The 20,038-nt window shown below is 41.0% G+C and overlaps 1 protein-coding gene and 1 non-coding gene across 3 annotated transcripts in view; both read left to right on the top strand.

Annotated features, from left to right (window-relative positions):
• Positions 1–826: 826 nt before the first annotated feature.
• Positions 827–898, top strand: trnah-gug (transfer RNA histidin (anticodon GUG)). Its single transcript has one exon. It is a non-coding gene; the product is annotated as a tRNA-His (tRNA).
• A 1,180-nt stretch (positions 899–2,078) lies between these two features.
• The window catches only part of frmd5b (FERM domain containing 5b), a 67,277-nt gene continuing 49,317 nt past the window's right edge, over positions 2,079–20,038 (top strand). The window contains exon 1 of one of the 2 annotated variants that reach the window (XM_018666950.2): positions 2,079–2,661. In XM_018666950.2, the coding sequence (XP_018522466.1) occupies positions 2,560–2,661 (102 nt within the window). In that variant the 5' untranslated portion in view covers positions 2,079–2,559. Of the gene's footprint in view, positions 2,662–19,036; positions 19,081–20,038 lie in introns of those variants that run through there. The other variant, XM_018666951.1, reaches the window with a different exon arrangement.

The raw sequence follows: 20,038 nt of genomic DNA, 5'->3' as shown, positions 1-20,038 counted from the left end.
TTGGTGGCAGGAGTATCAGAGGCAGGGGAGGCCACAACAAAGGGAGGTGGCGGGCTGTTTGTACCAGGGGACCCATCAATGGTGGACATGAAGCAGTATGGCCATCCTCCCAAGACATCAATAGTCGAGAGGGAACAATGGTTCAGTTGTCCCAGCTGCAGTGTCCAATCCAGATATTACAGTCTCATGGCAATCAGAAAGAGGAGGGGCATCCCAGAGGCAGGTATGGACACAAGAGTAACATCATCATCCAACTCTTTGTCCGGGGGCAGAAAGTTGACTGGGAGTAGCAGGTTCCGGTGGACAACACGCACATTCCCATCCTGATCCCTGATCCGGTAGATATGCAAAACGTCTACTTAACAAACATATAAAAAAGGTCAAAGCGCCCATAACAGGAAACTATATATTTCTGTCTGGATATAATTTACTCTGGACCCCTGCACGATTCTTTTGTATCTTTATTTTAATTGCTTAACTTTCTCAACTTGTAAGTTAATTTCGCGTTATTATATTATTAGTGTTGGACAAGAAATCTTATTGAATTGTAGCCTACAGTACTGAGTTTGTCAGTGTACATGTCTTCCACGTGTTATAAATAAAGTTTAGCTTTTTTTTAAGGTTCTCCTTTCCTAATTCCTTATCAGTTCTCTTTCATATCTTTCCTTCACTTCGTGACGTTTTCCATCGAGATGAGGGCAAAGTGGTTAGGAAAGGAGATGTTTTGACTGTTTGACCGCAGCCTCTGTCTGACAAACTCAGCGACGTCTGTTCCGTCAACAAATCACGATCGTTACAAAGCACGTTCCCAAGCTCATCGTAGCTCGCCGTGATCGTATAGTGGTTAGTACTCTGCGTTGTGGCCGCAGCAACCTCGGTTCGAATCCGAGTCACGGCATTGTGGTTACAATGTCACGGCAGATGAGCTTTATTTTGATACAGCAGCAGGACACATCATTGTATTCGCTCGTACATTGCTCTTAGCACCATTGGTCGACACTGAATCTCGATAACCAGTCTCCTGTTTAGGCGAGAATATGTCTTCAATATTTAAAAAAAATAATATTATGGTGGTTAACATCATGTGTCTCACCACTGGAAGAGAGGGGTAAATTCAGGACGTCAGAAAACACAATTGAGATGGTGGCTCTACTTCACGCGGAAGTTTTTAATCGCTACATTGTCGTTACTAAGAAGCACCGCCAGAGGGAGGCATAGTCAACGAAACCGGGACATTATACTGTTACAGGTTGAATCAAAACTCCATGGTTTTTGCTTTGCTCTTTGCCATAATTAATCACGATGTTAAAGGTGAAAGAAATTATCCCCATAAAAGGCTGGCTAACAGATTATAGGAGCTATTTGACTGTGTTTTGCCAATGGATGGTTGCCAATTTTACTGTGATCACATTTACATGATTTCTCCAGTGAAATTTATTACTTTATCACATTTAGAAAAAGTACATCTTTTTGGATCTTGGGTTTTCATCAGATATAGTAAAATGACCCTGGATGCATTAGACATATAGCTAAGACATAACAGTGATCGGATGGAAACAGTGTTTCTCTGCTTTGCATGGCCATATGTAATTCCATAATAGTGGTGACTACATAAGAAGGAGGGAACATCAGTCTGAGAAGGGTGAAATGAAGGAATGTTAAAATCTGTTGCTGCCTTCAAGTTCTGTCGGAAAAATAACGATTAGGCAAAGAGTGCAAGTCAACAAAAGCATACAATTAACTTATGACTGGTTCTAAGATGTGACGTTCAAGTAAGCGAGAGCAAAAGCCTGCTCCAAGAGGATTAAGGTGATCTATTTCATGATTATACTTATTTATCTGAGATTAGATGTTAATCCTGTGTGTTGATCAGTTAGAGAATGTATGTGTATTTTAGCAGGTGTTTCTAATGTTACGCTGCTTCAGGCCTCGTGATAAATTATCAATTCGTCCATTAACTTCTGCAGCAGCATATAGCGCCTGGCTGTTGTTTAGACTTCAGTTGCCTCGCTCTGTTATTATTCCCAACCATGTGGCCATAGTCACGACGTCAACCAGCCTATCGGAATTTCGGCTCCTGTCGTCAACTCTGTGAAGGCAGCATCTCAGTCACTGCTCCGTTGGCTGACAGTCTCGCCATTCACCGAGCAGCCCGCCCCGCAGCTCTGAGAGCGGCATGGCAACGGCGAGGAGACGGGGGGAGAAGGTGCAATGAGGTGTGATGTCCAGTTCAATCGGACCAGAGAGAGAGAGAAAGAGCAGCAGCAGCAGTAGCACTATTTCCACTCCTCGCTGACTGAGGAAACGCACCGTGTGGTACCTCGGCCAGTCAGCTCTCTCTCTCTCTCTCTATCTCTATCTCTCCTCCTCTCTCTCCCTCTCTCACACACATACACACGCTGATGAAACGATGCCCCACCGCCGCCGGTCCGCACCGTCGCTACCGCTGACCAGGTGTTGGACCAAAGAACAGGGACGTCGTTAACGTGACAGAAGATAAACTTGTATGTATGTGCTGTGCGCCCTTCACCCTGGTCCCGTACGCAGACGATCGAGAAGATGCTGAGCCGACTGATGAGCAGCAGCATCAGGAGTCTGGACAGGGAATGCAACTGCACTGTGAGACTGCTGGACGATTCGGAGTACACCTGCACGATTCAGGTCAGTGGGGACCAACATTTCCTGTTTTCTCACCTTGTTGTGGAGGACGGTGTTATTGACGCGTAACGGGGTGGTGATCAGGTAAAGTGACGTTTCACAGCACATCTGCTGCCTTCACATAGCCCACAAAAAATCCCACCCGGATCAGAGCAGGTGTCATCTACCTTGACTCCATTCAGATTTCAGCATTTTTGGACGTTGCTGTGTTCACGGTCAGGTGTCTGTTACCATGGGGCTGCGGATGTTGCTTTCGTCAGAGACGTTACCTGTGTGGACACCCTATCATGATGCATGTAGTGCCTGAGTTGCGTAGCAAATTTCAAGGACTGTCTCAATTACAACTAGATGCATTTCCAACAGAAAAAAGTGATATGAAAAAACAAATAAATATCCATATAAGCTGTTTCCATTTCAGCAGCCTCGTGCCTGCATTGATTTGAATGCATTATGAAACTAATCTGGATAATCTGATCTTGAACGATTTCAGTGGGAAAGCTCAGAGTGGATTTTTGGGTCCTCTGGCTACATGAGGCAAGCAAAGGTCTACATCAGGGGAAAGTTTAATGTTGCTTATACTCCAATTAGAGGGCGAAGATCAGATAATGTATGTCAAGAAAGCAGATGTCATGGTCTCAGTTGTTTGCCCTTCAGACTGACCCTGCACGGCTTTGACAGAGAAATGGCCACTGTGCAGTGATGAGAGAACTTAACCTCCAGCATTGGTCATCAAAAGTGTGGGCACATTCCTTTCCAAACCTGAAATGATAAACATAAAATAAGCCTATTTCTGCAAAGTGCTGAAGCAAGACCTTATTGATCTAGATTTCCTTAAGGTCTCTAAAGGTTTGGGGCTGAATGAGAAACACATAGAGGCAATCAAGGGCTCTTTCTCCCTGATCTAGCTTGTTTCTCATCGGTTTTCCAGAAATTACAATTCAAAATGCAGTATGAAAAATATACACAAGGCAGTTTTCAGCTGCACTGGACTACCTCCTTTGCATCAGTAGAGACAACTGAAGTAGTGTTGTAAGAGGAAACAAAATAACCTTTGTTACTCTTTCTCCAGAATGCATTTATTAAAGCTGAAGGTTGGAGGTGTTTAGCTTTAAAACAAAGCAGCTTTCAAGCAGTTTAAGTACATTTGCCCAATTTTGTGGCCCCCACTGAATCTTAAACTCACTTTCTGGTTGTGGTTGTTTTGTTTCAGCCATAATATGAGTCCATCACTGGTTTTTATTTGTTGTTGACACAGTGGAAGAGAAGCATTTATTCTACTTTATGGTCACATCTGAGGCTGTAATTTGTGGGTGTCTTTGTAAAGGACGGAGGGAGGGAGTTAGAATTTATTACAGGTGTGTTTTATTGTGTTGTAAAGGTGTTTTTATTTTTCTGGCCACTCGGGGTAGATCAGTACTTTTTTCCTGTGACAGGTTTCTTCAGTAGTCTTCCATGTGAAAACTGATCAGTTCTGCTCATTAGTTTAGTCAGTCACTTCCTCCTAGACCTGGTTCGCTCTGTACTTCTTGTACACTGAGTTGTTTGAAAAAATCAAGTGGTATATTGGCATGAATGACGGTGAGAGTCAGTAAACAGGCCTTGTGTTTATAAGCAAGAGGAGTGGAGGAGTAAGAGCGAGCAATTAATGTGTTACCTCCATTGTGAATCAAGTGTATTGTGTGTGTGTGTGTGTGCGCATCCTCGTGTGCGTGCTACATCTAACCTGGTCGTTTGATGCTCACTACTTGAAGGGATTCTATTGCTGCTGAATTAGAGATGACAGCACACAAAGACCATCACCACCTGCTTATTTCTAGGATCTGACGGCAAAGGCAAAGCAAGCCTTTCAACGACTAACAAGTTAAAGTGGCAGCACTCGGGGGACAGATTTACGTCAAGTCTCAGGTTTTTCCCTTGCACATCCTCATTCTGTCTGTAACTAAATAATAAATAATCACCAACAAGTGGGAAGTCTTTGTCTCATGTTTTCCATAAGAAACATGTCACTGATCATGGATTCTTTGACTGACTTCCCAACTTAACTTGCAGCTTTAATATCAATGTTTTACAAGCCAAACACTGTCTGAACTGCAGAAGACATGGCATGATGAGTGTTTGATGAGCTGTGTTTACCAAAGTACAGCCCGCACTTGTTCCCCCTTGACTTCTGAGCAGTTTCTTCACCCAGTCATGATGTAAAGCGGTTGGCTGTCAAGATATGCTGATCCCACCCTTTTAGAAGCTGAAAGCACACAGCAGGGACAGAATGCTTAATTTCTATTGCAGCTTCTATTGAGAGGGATTAGCTCTCTATTGGCATATTTCATTATTTCCACCATGGGAAATAATGAAATATGCCATTATTTTTACACTATGGGGCTCTTGATGAAGCACAGCTGGTCTAAATGGAAACATAAATAGGATCATCGGCTTAATCAATCGTCTATTGTTTACAACAACAACATCGCCATTTATTTGCTGGCATCAGAATATGCAAACACGGCATTTAGGGAGCTATATTAATTATGTTTCACACAAAGCATCTGTAACACTAAATAAACACAGGTGAACACATTTTTCATCTGCTCAAATTACATTATAGTGACCACCACTGGAAAATGATGACATTGTTGGCTCGCTGAAAATGAGAGCGGATGGCTGCTGCCCTTCCCTGCACACCTTGGAGATATGGCCTAGAATAAAGGGCCCTCATGGGCTTCAACAACCGTCACACTCTCCATTTAGCTCAATTAGCCTACACCTTGAACTGCTGCTGTTACAACGAAGTCACATCATAGGGGAGTGATGGTAGATACGACCTTCATAAATGGCGAAAAATCTTAATGTGAAGTCCTGTTTTTTAACATGGCCAGGAAGCCTCAGCCTTCAGACCACTCCCTGTGCTTGTAGTTTGCCAGACTTATCTACCAGCCCCATCAGATTCCACCCATGTGTCTCACCCATGCTGTGTGCCTACCCCACTTCCGTACCAATGACATTGTCGCTGATTACATCATGACCCTGAAAGCAGGAGGAGACTTCATTGATCTCTCGTGCCCTTTCTATTCAACACCATTCAACCCTTCAGGATATTCCCAGGCATCTCACATCCACAGTACACAATACAATCTCATAAAGCCTCTATCCAGGATTGATGCACCGTGCCGTTTCTGCTGGCAGGGAATTGGGCAGAGGGTTAATTGGCGAGGAAGCAAACAGAGGGCTAGTGCTGTGGAGATAGTGAGCTGCTGTGGGAAAAAGGTGGAAGGTGCTGAGAAGTGCAGTTAGAAGCTTTGGGAAGCCCTTGATGGGCACCAGGAGGCCCGAGGCAGCCATGAATAACAGGTTCAGGACAGAGACAATCAGGAGTGGGACTTTGTGGAGCCACATGATGCTGGTGATGATCATCAGCAAAGGTGTGAGCCAATCCTGGAGGCAAACCGGAGGGAGCAATTTGGGGTATGCACCCCGCGGACACCTGTGGAGATGGGGAGCACAGATCGAGGACAGATCGAACCACCAGCCCTGCAGTCAGCAGGCTCCTCACTCTCCCTGCTGAGCCACAATAGCAGGATAAACAGTTTCTTAATTGAATGTATTATGTCACGAAATATCAGTATTGCAAATATAATATATATCAAAATAGAATACTTTATCTATATGACCCAGCTCCAGGTGCGTGATTGGCCAGATCATTTAATGAATGAGGCTGGCAAAATTTTGGATAAATTGATCCTACGAGCCACAGTAAATTCTAGTAACTAAAGCCTATTAAAGCTTATGCCATTGAGCTCCATCGGTTACATATCATTGAGCCACATTGTTGCACCAGGTGACATGTTCCTTTATTACCATTAACAAGGGCACTGTAATTTAGCCAATCCCATGTACACCAACCTGGCGTTGAAACTATTCCTGTAGTGCCTCATAACCACATAATACATAGATATAGAGACACTGTGCTGGTGTCTCCATGATAAAGGGACAAGTTAGCTTAGGGGTATTATTATTTTAGACCTGGAAACTGTTTACAGTTGATCACATCTCTAGATCAAATTTAGCCACAGTCCATTCAACAGAGTTTCAATTAGGCGATTGAATACATGTGCAAAGTACCTCTCACTTTCAAATTAATATCACTGTAATTAAAGAGCCAAGTACATACAAAGATGATTTAGATCTATGTTTGTTTGGCAGTTGCACCCTGGATGGCTTTGAGTTGTGTAGTCATGGAGTGTGGTTAAACAGCTACGGTCTAGCAGTGTTATCATCATTAGAAAACACAGAAGAGTAGAATAAACACTCCACCATCTCACATTCCATTGAGTTTGATTTAATTAGATTATTATAGGAACATACAAGCAATGTAATTCAAATCATCCTTCATAACCTGAATTGTAAGATGCAGATCACACACATTTTTTATTGAAGAATCTTAATGTGGAACAATCAGGCTAAACTTTACAAATGTATCACTCATAGCTCAATGCTTTAAACAGCTCATCGTCTGGGGACGTTCGACATCAAGCAGTCTGGCAGTTATTTCTTAGATGCAGATACTGTGGGCCATTTGCTCGAAATTAATATTTCTCCCGCGAACTGAAAGATGCATATCAGAGACTGAAAGCAAGATGAATGACAGAATAGCATTGATCCAGAGAGACGTACCTCATCACTGTGACTAAGTGGTTCAGTCACCTGGCACCGGCTCCTATCCTGTATAGCTCACTAATGAAATTAGAAACATTCTTTTTAAGCCAAATGCAGAACTTGGAAGGAGCTCTTCTCATTTTGCATTGTGTATTGCATTATTGAAATAGGTTGCTCTTGTCTCCTAAGTGGCCTCCCTGCACTCATATTGTTTCCTTCTCGGTGTGCACTGCTAAAATTGGAATGGAGGTTGTAACATATTGTGTTTTCATACATGGGTGGGCCAGTTCTTCTGCTTATGTTACTCTTTTGTTGTTCACCTCAAAGCTTTCACACTAAAATAATGATAATGGCTCATCTTACCCCTAAATCAGAGCATAGGTTCAGTTATTGAAATTTGTCCAAACCAAATCTTAACCAAACAGGAATTTTCAGATGCCTTTTATTTTAGGAGGAGGCGAACACAGAAGAACATAGAGAGTCCTCATCACAGTTAAGTGTGGCATTGTCGTTCTTAACTGAGGCTGACAAGTATATGAATGGTGTATGAATGTTCCTCTCACACTGATCTACAGCAACCCTTGCTTCATCCTTCATCGCACACTTCAAATATCAAAGAGGATTTTCAGCTGCTGAAATGGGTTTTGATAGGATGTCAATACTTGTATCTTATATGCCTGTGGCTGTGATCACCGGTCATCAAAATTTGTTTTTTATGTTGTGCTATATGAACATAAAATGAAAATTAATTGACAGTAGGCTAATCCTGTATACTTATGTGGACCTTGTCACAGCCTTTAGATAAATGCTAACATCAGCTTGAAAACATGCTCACAATGACAATGCTAACATACTGATGTGTATCAGATATAATACCATAGTTTACCATGATCACTATAACCAAAGTTAATGTCACGACTGAACTAGGACGTGAACCCAAATGCACGACTCAGACTCAAAGTACAAAAAATAAACAATCTTTATTAGACAAAGTAACAACACAAAATCACTCAAGGCGAGGAATCCAAAAGGTAACAAAAGTATCAAACCAAAATCACTCGTGAGGAGGCAAAACCACTAGGCAAAGTATCAACAAAAAAATCACTCAAAAGGAGGCAAAAACTACTAAACAAACAAGGCAGAATAAGGCAAACACAAAGGATCAAAAACCTGGCATGACTAGGACTCGAGGTGTAGACTGGCTTGGCTCTCTGACTGAACAAGACAAACTAGCACAGGACAAAGGGAGACACAGACTCTAAATAGACACAAGGTAAGGGGAAACAGGTGGAGACAATCAGGGCGGGGCAAGCAATCAAGCAGGCGGGAAACACATGAGGGGAAGAGGCAAGTGACCTGAAACGAGAGGAGAGTAAGATTTTAAAATAAAACAGGAAGTCACAAGACAACATGTAGACGGGACAACACAACAGTGACTTAACATTTCCTGGACATGACAGTTAATACATTTAATCCTATGGGTGATGTGAACGTATTTACCAAATTTTACAGCAATCCATCCAATAGTTCTAGAGATATTAACAATCAGATACTGTCATCTGTGGAGCCAGGCCGCCAGCGTGGGCAATGAAAATGCAGAATGCATGCTGGCTTAAGCTTGTTAAATGTGAGGATGTGCTCAGCTTTTACAGTTTGATATTGGATACCTTTGGTTTGTAATTGTTGGTCAGATAAAGTAAGCAATGTAAAGTAATTAGATTTTTGTCACCGGGACTGTCAATAGCATTTTATGGATTACAGTAAATATATGAATCAATAGGTTACTCAGTATGACAGCTTTGGGAAATGGCCAAAGTTTGAGACCTCATTTATTCAGTGGATAACCAACCAGCATGTGCTTTGGGTTGTGCATTCTGCATACATGTTTGAATTTTGGATCAGCTGGGACATGCATGAATGGCCTCACTTCACTCAACAACTGCTGTCAAAATGTCTTTGATCAGGATTCTCAGTCTGAGCTCCAGTGGATCTGCTCAGCAGCTGATAACAGAATTCTGCTTGGATTGAAAAGCTCCCAGGTGTAAGCTAAAGGAGCTGAATGGGAAATATTATAAGGTGCTCTGTCTGTATTTTTAGACATCTTACCAATGAGAGACTGTTATTAGCCGCTTTCTCACACCACAGTTAAAGGTGCTACACGTAGCACCTTGAACTGTACGAACAGTGGTGCTAAAAAAGGCCTCTTGCGAGCTCAGTCAGCCTTCCTTGATAAAGGTTTAGTACATACAGTATTCAGCATTTATTGGACAGACAAACATTTCACCTGAGGTCCAAATATTCAGCCTGTCGCTCACAACCATGGAGTTCAGGGAGAGTTTTTTTCTCCCATATTAATCCACAGACTGGGAATGCTGGTCCCCTAAGTAGATTTATTTCTAACCAGCAAAGGCTTTATATAGAATAAAAGTAGGATGTGCTTTAGACAGAGCTCCTGCTTATCAGCCTGGCTGCCAGCTATGTGCCGCCCTGCTGAAATCTGCGAGAAGCATGTCTTCCTGATGTGAAGGCACCCGGTTAAATAACATTTTTAATCCATAATGTGGAGAAATGGTGAGATAAATTCTCAAGGCTTTGGTGTGCTTTCAGATCAGGACTTTCATCTGTTGGCCATGACGGTAATATCTACAACTCCAGTTATGTCAGGGCCTCAACTCCCCTCATCCCAATGACTGAATGTTTTAGTGAGCACATGCACTCCCACTGTAGTACTGTACAGATGGACTCTCACGAGATTTAATCCAATTAAATTCAAACTCTTTGCTCTCAAAGTTCAGGTAACAGCTTCTTAAAATCCAAGACATTCCAGTTTGCTGGCTACTTCACGATAATGAGTAATCAGTGAGAATTACTTTTAGTTGATAACACTTCCAGTTAGCATTCATTTAGTGCAGCTCATAATGATGTATCATTTTCAATATAATCAGTCAACTTTTAACAAGTGATTGTTTGATTATTCCACAGCAAATTACACAGTGGATTTTATTTTCTGTTCTGACAGATGGCTAGGCAACTTGAAGCTCCCATTCAAAGTTATGAAATTTCCATAATATTCACATACTGTACAATGCAAAAACAAAGCATTTAGATAGATGATATGCCATAACCAGATAGTTTATTGGGTGTTTCATGCTTAAAACAGATGTTTTTAGATGGAATATCATTTAGCCATTTCATCAGTTTTAATCATTTCAATAATGCTACTGAGTAACAAGAATATTCAGTTTAGTTTTGAATGAATTTATGATCAGGTGTAAATGGAAGTTTATCTAACCTGGGCTTCCATGATCTGTCAAATGTTGTCATTCAGAAAGGAGGGATGAACTTATGTATTTAAGGTTTAGGTTGCTGGTTTGTGACAGCAGTGAATATTTAATGATTTTTGTCTGTGGTACATATGTTTATGGAGGTGTTTGATGAGGTCAGAAGCAGCAGTGATAGGAGAACCTGCCCCTACACTTAGAGCACTTGCCTGCCTCACAGTGACGTAATTGGATTTGTTGTATTGCTGCATCTGAAGGAGCCACAGTTTATAGTGAGGCAAAAATTATTCTTCATACTCTTACTCTCTTTTTTTCTTTGCGTTTCTTTATCTTTTTCTTTGTCTCTCTGTTTCTCTCCTATTCTATGTCTCTTATTCTTCCTCTCTTTTTGTGGGCTTTGTCTCCTAGTTCGCCCCTGAATTCCACAAAATCCCCTCTTTGTTCCTTTTCACTTTCATTTCTCCTCTTCTTCTCTCTCTCTCTGTCTCTGTCGCTCTCCTCTCTCAGCCAGTAGCACTGCAGCTGAGCAGATTAATGAGCTTGCCCTGACTGAACCCGACACCGGTAGACGACACAGCAAAGACATACTATACGTGACACAGCAAGAAGGTGCTAGAGGATTTTCACTGAAGACTATAGGCATTACAGCCATTGTTATACACTTAAAAGGCTGTTAAGTATGCAACTGAGTCAATACTTTGCTGTTGAATGTACAGTGGTGTCCTCAGTTTTGTTCACACAATAGCTCCAAGGATGGCAATGTTGGTTGGTTGGTCCATCATTTTGGTCAACAACTATTGGGTAGATTGCCATGAGGATGACTCTCGCTCTTATGTTTAGCATTCATACTCTGTGTTGCCCCAGATGCAATCAGTCTCATATTTTTTAGCATTGCTTTAACCAACCATACTTTTCTCCACACCAAAGCTTTATAGGAAGGAAGTCAACAATGAATGTGCAATATATTTGTCCTCTGCCTCTTTTCCTCAGTGATGATCTCTTGGGGAGGTAGTGTGTTATTTGCCATTGCCTTTGATGCATTTAGGAATAAAAATGGGAGAAATGAGCGCAGAAAAAGAGGAAGAAGAAGAAGTGCAGAAGAGTAGGTCAAGAGCACATCAAGTCAAGCTGAGCTTCATCAGTTTAATTAAAATGAGCGATCAGTGTTGCAGATTTTCTGCACTGCGTAGTGTGAATATAAGTCCCCTGTATGGCTGGTTTTAATTTTGTGGCTGAAACATAATTAAGTAATTTTCCTGTCATATTTGGGAGGCGTCAAGGAGATTATGGTTTAATGTGGGGAACTGAGCAGCAGCCAGACTGCAACCAGCCAAACAAAATCACCCCCACTGCCTGTATGGGAGCAGTTACAGCTCAGGGATTACATAGTACAACTACTGCAGGACTTGGAAAACTCTGAAGCAAAAAGGTTTTGAACTGGATGTTTGGTTTCTTGGTTCCTTTTGTCTGCATCTCCCTTTTTAACATCTTCCCAAATACCTTTCAATTAGTACATTCTGTCACTACTCCATCCACAACATGTGGCTCAGCAGCTGCAGTAAGGTGTTAGAGGTGTGCCATGTCTTCAGGGAGTAGCATTAAAGCTCTGAAGATTAGCAGAATGAACGTGTATTAGCCTCTCAATGCTGGTTGATATCAGACTGACAGAGAAATCCTTCTCACCCTAGCACATCCTGTACAGCAGGGAAATCTTTAAAGACTTAACAGAAATGAGAGCACAGTTTCTTGTTCTCAGTGGTGTCTTCTCCGGCGCGCCTCTTCCTCTCTTCTCTTTTCTCTCTCCTTTTATGTCAAACTTGAAAGGGGGGAGACTTATTTTGGAAAAGGCAGAGGCTTGCTGTAGAGTTGAAGACGTCACTGGAGAGGAATAGTTCAGGCACAGCGGTGATTCTGTTGTAGACTGATGTCGACCGTGCTGAACCTGGAAATCATTCTGTTGTGTTTTTCGGACACACATGGGCCTCATGTGTTATTCATGATCCAGTTCCTTCTGGCTTGATATTTAATCACCATATTAATGATGTTTCCACTGAGGTACTCTTATGTGTCAAGTGTGTGTATGTGTCTTCTCTAGTTGTGTGTCTGTGATGTAACAGCATTTGTGTGCGTCAGAGAGTTTACCTGCATATCTGATTTTCCTCTGTGCGATATTTGTGTAAATTCATGCATAAATAAGAGATGGCACCAAAAAGTGTTTTCTGGTGCCATGTGTCCACGGGGGTATGAGTTGGGTGCTTTGTAAAGAAAAGGCAAAAAGCTTTAATTACACATGGATGCTGACGTCCTGTAAGGCTGCCTGCTGGCTCGGCACATTACAGAAAACACTATCCACTGAGTGTGCATGCGTGTGTGTATAAGTGTGTGTGTGTGTGTGTGTGTGTGTGTGTGTGTGTTTGTGTGTGTGTATGTGTCTGTGTGCGTGCAGGGGCTTTAGGAAGGAAGGTGTACATTGAACAAAAGGAAATGGAGACATAACACCATGAAGATGTCTGTAATGACTCCAGGACTCTCACAAGACTAACATACTGTGTCTGCTAATTACTCTGCGGCACAGAGACAAAATGCAAATGCGCAAACAAAAATCAGCAGAGACCTCCCAGTTCAATGCAATATACAGGAGATGGTGTCAATTAAATGCTTTTTAATGCTTTTTATGATTCTTGTAAGTACTGTGATTCTGTGCATTGTGATATGTGAACACACAGCTACATGCCAGGGAATGTGCAGTGATGTCTGACACAGCTACACCAATGAATATTGCTGTAATATGTTGCTGTAATATGCCTTTATGGACTTAAAGACTGTCTGTATAAGCACATGCAGTGTATTAGTGTCTGTGTCTGTGGTCAATCCAGGCCATGCTTTGCGGTTTGTGGTGTGTGTGTGTGTGTGTGTGTGTGTGTGTGTGTGTGTGTGTGTGTGTGTGTGTGTGTTTTCTCTTGGGAATGTGTGGCTGTCTGCTCTGTAATGTGGTATGACGCCGTGCTCATCCTGCTGGATCCACAGAACCAGTTTAAGAGAAGAGGTGGAAGCCGCACAGCCTGGGACTGCAGTTCAGCCCATGGTAATGCCAATTACTAGTATCTCATGTATCAGTGTTCACTATCAGAATCAGAATTGTGTTAAGGGTTCCAGCGGTATCCCCGTTTCAAGGCATAGTATGGTATGAAAACTGATGGTTATTATACCATGTATATTTGCTTAATACCAGTATTTACAAAAAGCAGAATAGAGAGAAGAGAGACCGATATCACCAATGTCCATCCCCCCAAAAAGAAATTAAATATCCCAAAAACAAACATGAGCTTGTCCTCGAGCACCAATATCCAGTTTCCAAAAAATGTGGATGCAAAGTAGCTGCCAAAGGAGGAAACACATCAAACACGCTGGCCCATCTTTGAGAACACCATCCCCCCAGTGCAGCTCAAAGTATGTGTCCTGTTTATAACTTTAATCCCTGAAAAAAATTGTGCAATATTGAAATAATTTTCCACACCCTGGAACGTGGCTACATCTGCATTGTCTGTCCGGTTGCTAACCTCTGACTTTCAAAGCCACACACACTGACCCTGTTCTGACCCTGTTTGTGTGTGTGTGAGTTAAGGTACACGCAGGATCAATCTGGCTGTGCCAGTTTACTGTCGTTGAAGTCACACACTTAAAATAAACTGGCAAAAGTGTTTAGCGCTTGTGACAGCATTTCATGTTATTTTTTGGAGTTTGATACACTAAACAAACAACTAATTGATGGAAAAAATAATCAGCAGATTAATCCAAAATGAAAATAATCACTAGCTGCAGTTGCATACAAAAGAGTTCAACTTCCAATCCACGACAACAGTGAAGTCCTGCTTTTATATCAATGCATGAAAAATATGAATCTATGATATAATATATAACAGTGTAACATTCAGAGTTCTGCATTGAGTACTTTTACTTTTAATACTTATACTACTTATACTATATATTACATTTTCATGATAATACTTAACATACTTTTACTCACCATTTTCGATGCAGGACTTCAGAGTATTCTTATAGTACTTTTACTAAAGGATGTGAATATGCTTTCCAATACTGGCTCTAACATGCAAACTAACATGGTATAATTACACACTATCATTTATCATGTTTCAGATGTAATGTTTGCTTCATGTTTGTGCTGTTTTGAAACCTTTTGTCAACTCTTTAGACGTAAACCTTATGATTTAGAGCTCTAAGGTCAGAAATAACGTGGATGAATCAGCAGATTGGGGCACTTACAATGAACAATATTTCAATTTCAATTCAAGAATGGTTCTTGATAGATAATCTTCTGATAATAGTTTCCTGTATGGCCAAAATGTTACTGTTTCAGCTTTTTGTTGCAGCCAAATAAAAACACAAAAACCCAGTTTATTGTGTAAATTCACAATGGTTACAGTAAGCAAAACGCTAAGAATTGGTGATGCCTCCCCCCTCCTCTTAACACTCACATAAGTCACTGTGCTGTGTAGTAGTCAGCAACTTTTTAGTCCAGAGCTCTCATGCGTGCACACACACACACACACACACTGTTTCTGTGTTTCTAAGCTCATATTCAGCAGTTAATCTTTTTCTGTTTTCATTCCAGCTAGTGCTGATATTTATATTGACTTCACATGAATTTAGGTCAATTTCCAGATAATTTTTCATCAAGTCAAACCCAGATTTCCAGTATCTCCAGTGTGACAACAACCTTTTACTGTGCAGATTTTACCACATCTGCCCGGTCACATTAGCTTTTCTGGTGGCTGAACTGTAGCTGAATTGTTTGCGAATGTGAGTGATAGAGTCTTCTCCAGGGAAAATATAGGAACAGGAGTAAAACAAACCTCTCTACTCCTTCAGATGGTTGGATCCAGATTTTCATTCAAGAATTCAAGTGGGAAATGTGCAAACTCCAGCTACGGTTTGCACTGATGTGAACTGTATCTAGGCATATCAATTTTTTACATGGCCTCAGAAAGGTTTTGTTAAATCTTCTAGGTTGGTCGCATATGTTTTATAAAGGAGGAACTCTGAACTGAGCAAGTGCACTTGATATTTCTGCATTATGAGACCTCTCAAAATATTTTACTCTTGTTTGAATGTAGGTTTACAGGGTTGTTCATGAGGAAAGATGTGTGCCTTTTCCCTTAAATTCTCTTATGCTGATGATATGGCCCCAGTATTTAACCTCTTTGTGATACACTATACTGTTAAACTAGTGAAAACATTGACTGATTTATGCATCATGCCTCTGTATATCTCTTCAGACTCTTGATAAAAGTAATCAGACTTCTGAGACTGGCTCAGATGTGTCTTCACAAATGTGCTCTGAAGCTGATGTGGAGGAACAGAGTGTTAAAGGAACAGTTTGACATTTTTGGAATTCACTATTATTTGCTTTCTTGCTGAGAGATAAATGAGAAGATCAATACCACTCATGTCTGTCCTTTAAATATGAAGCTATATAACCAGGAGCTTAGCATAAAGACACAACCCACTCATGCCTCACATGAGTTTTTCCTTTTAACTAGTATGCAGAACATGTAGGAGACAGTGATGGTAAATGTGTACAGATCATGTCTTGGTGTTTAACTGGAGGGATACAGTCAATAATTATCATTACCAAGGGCAAAGCCATCCATCTTCCTCCCCCCTCACATCATTCAGACCAGTCTGGATCCCCCTCATCGTATGTGACTGCACCTCTCTTTTTAGCTCAGCTGCTCAGTCCACAAGTCTGCTGCGGTCTATTTTTAAACTCTTGCTATAGCGGAGCAACTGTATGTGCGTGGAATATTAAGCACTCCCCCACTAACTCACTCTCGCTCATCCCCTCTCTAACTGTGGGTAACTGTAGTCATCATCAGCTCACTTCCATACGCAGAGCGGAGCACACTTCAGTCAAGTGCCAGCCAAAGAGCCCTCGCTTTTCTTCCTGGCTCTCTTGCTTGCCCTATTGCACTCTTTCATGCACACACACACACAAACAGAAAATCAGTCTGCTGTCTTTTCCCATACATTTCTGACTTTCTCTCATCCTCCTTTCATCACCCCTGCAATATTCTCTTTGTCTCTTTACTGAGCTTAGTTTCTCAAACCTCTTCCGGCATGGTAAGCAGGGTAATCAGTGAGCAGACTGGCTAACAGACTACTTTGTAATCTCATGACGTCTCGGAGAGACTGTTCTGATATGCAGGGATGATCAGCTTTGCCTTTTTGTGTATGTGTGTTTCTTAAAACTAGAAGAAGGAAGAGGGAGTACTGGTCTGCCTGCCTTGTGGGAGCTCTTTCTTCTTCTCCTTTTTTCATGTCTCTCAGAGAGGTGGACGGCATGAGAATGACTCACTGAGGGATTGATGTCCCGGGCCTGATATGCCCTTAGATATTGGCACTGACTACATATAGCTGCTGACAGTTTGTGTAACATACCGTTCTATGTTAAAATTAAAATGACTATTTCTGATGTTGAAGGACCAAGCACTTACAATGCAGTATAGGTTTATCTTTGTGCATCAAGGGTTTAATAATATTGTCAGTTTAATTCAGGAGTTTTTGAGTTTTTATCTGTCATGCAAGCAGAGGGGGAGACATTCCTGTGTTCCCCTGCTCTATATACCACATAATGGGAACCTGAAAAAGATGTTCCCCAGCTCAGTACTTGCTTAATATGACAAGGGCTATTGTGGGATTTTCCGTTCCCCAAACAGTGCCATATGGCTTTCAGTATAATAGGCCTACACTTAAGGGAACTTATCAAACTGGTTAGGGGCTGTTTGGTTTATATGGCTGTTTTGAAATCTTCAATAAAAAACAAACCAAAAAACTTAAACAAACAAAGAAGTTAAACTTGAATCATGTCAAATTTGGCCCAAACACACTACGAGGGTTAATATGTGGTAACAGAGTACTGAACATATGAACTTAGGAACCTGGTAACATAGATAAACTCCCACAGAGAGTAAGTCTTTTTGGTCAGAAAAATTATCATTGAGTACGTTTAAATTACAGCAGAGAGGAAGGTAAACAAGATGAAAGCTACAACCATTTGAAAATATGGCATGAATGTACCTATTTTCAAATGATTGTACCACTGTGACTTTTTGAGCAGCGACTCCTCAAACTTAAATGTCAAGTTAAGTCAGACCAAACTATCTCTGACTGATATGACATTTCCTTCACTCATCAGAGCCAACTAAACTGCTCTTCAGTGACGACTTCTGTCTTGCTCAGGTATATAATAAGACACATTTGTATGCACACATAGTCACAGAAAAATAGACAGAGAATCACATACACAACCATAACACATACAGTCAGACCCTTGCCTTCTGCCATTAGCACCATGCAGGCAATGAATCCATTCTAGACACATTTTTCATCAATCACTGCAGTTCTGATGATCACAGTATGAAATATGGGTTTGGGCGTCCCTAGAAAATCTAATTGGCTAGATTGGCACTCAGCCCTGATGAGATCTCTGTCCCTTTTGTATAATCTGACTTTTAAGATGTTCATTAAGAAAGAGAGGGGAGACAGAAAGTGCTCCTTTGGAGTGGTAGAAAATTCAAAACATTCAGAGTTTCTGAATTCACCCACAATGGAACCAGAATTTTAAAGTGAACTGATTTGCAGATTGTGTTTTCAGTTTTCCCAACACTGATATCTTTAGCATCCACCTGTCATTAGCGGTGCATGTAACAGAATTTGAAACTCTGCAGCTGGATGTTTCTTATCCAAATGTATGTGTCTTGAGGTTGTGGTGTGACGTGGAATTTGATATCAGGCCTCCAGTTCTGTTGTCATCCTGAAAACCCTTGTAAGGTTGGTCGAGCAGTGAAAGCAAAAGAAAGAGGCCTTTAATTTTGTTGAACAGCCCGAGTTCTTCAGCAGTGAATTATTGCTGCATATTTATGTGCACCACCAGGGCTTTGCCAACCCAAACAAAACTGAAGGAAAATGAAAAAAGTTGAATGATAACTGGAATTTCACTATTAACGATTGGAAAAATAATCAAAGGAAACAAACAAGAAAACAACTCTGCACCAGCCTCACTCTAGTTTTGCCCCCTAGCAGTAGACAGCCACTGTTCATGCTGGCACTGACTGACAAAACTCCTCAGAGAAGCTTCAGTTTCTGTTTATATAGTCCATAGCTCCTCCCACTCCAGGAAATAACAATTAAACCATTAATCAAGTTAAAACAGTTCATTTCATTTCCCAGTTGATAACTAGTAGAAGTTAACAGTGCACATCATTACTGAACCTGTTAAAAGAATAAACAAGGTCTCAAGCTGCCTCTAATCAATACATTCTCAGAACCTCACCCAACCTCCCCCTCACTTATACCACACTTGGCACATTCCCGGGGACTTTGACCATAAAAGGAGTCAAAAAGGGAAGGGACTGGTTTGGCAGTTCTTGGATCCAAACCGGAGGATAACCAAATGCAGTCCAGAGAGGGGGTGAGCAACACAAAATTTAATCAAACAAAGATGCCAAAAGTACTGTGTGTTGTGTCTTACTTAAATTAGAGGATATGGAGCATTTCCGTAAAAACCCTCTTCCGAAACAATGCCAGTGGACCACATATCATTGCATATTAATGTTGCTATCTTATCAGCAATGGCTGCAGAGGCCATTGCTGATAAGATATGGCTGCAACTCATCACTTGGGTGGCAAGACTCAGACTTTTTGTTGTTGTAGAGTAGGCAGCTGCTTTTTACAAATTTGGCAAACAGCCTTATCTTTGTTGGTAATTTTGCTGTCAATGGTGAAGAACCTAAAATACTCCCACACACTGCTTCTCAGAGTCATGATTATCTGATCAGCGCAGCCTTATTTGTTAGTTTTTTATTTGTTGTTATATTTATATTTATTGGTTTACTGATAGGTCAATGGGACATGCAATAGCTCAAGAGAATTGTTAATTTTAAGAATACCCTCTGCTGAAGGCAAACTACTTCAAACTGTAGCATGTAATTCAAACAGATCTTCACAGTCAAACAGTCAATTTTTACCAAACATTCAAACAGAAGTTAAAATAAACAAGGACAGCCTACCTATTTAGCCTAGCTTGCTAATGTTAGCACTGATTCTCAGTTGACCTTATTTTTTGTGCAACACATGCAGACTGCTATGTTTGTACCAACTACAAAACAATAAGTCACAATTGTTTTCTTAACAAAAATAAGTATTACTTTTATTGAGTCTTAAATATTGCATGCTTAATCAAAGTGAATCCTGACATATCTTTACATCATTTGAAGTGATAGCACATTTTCTATGTAGCTGTCAAAATGGATGAGGACAAACTTATTGTTGAAGGAGAAAAATACCCAGATCTCTACACCCCACAGTCCAGGCAAGAAAATATTAACTCCAGCAAATAATAGCTTTTTATCATATGAAATGGCTTCACA

The sequence above is a fragment of the Lates calcarifer genome, linkage group LG2 (genome assembly GCF_001640805.2).
Source record: "Lates calcarifer isolate ASB-BC8 linkage group LG2, TLL_Latcal_v3, whole genome shotgun sequence".
Classification (NCBI taxonomy): domain Eukaryota; kingdom Metazoa; phylum Chordata; class Actinopteri; family Centropomidae; genus Lates; species Lates calcarifer.
The sequence above is the reverse complement of the archived record's forward strand: the minus strand, read 5'-3'. Positions and strand labels throughout refer to the sequence as shown.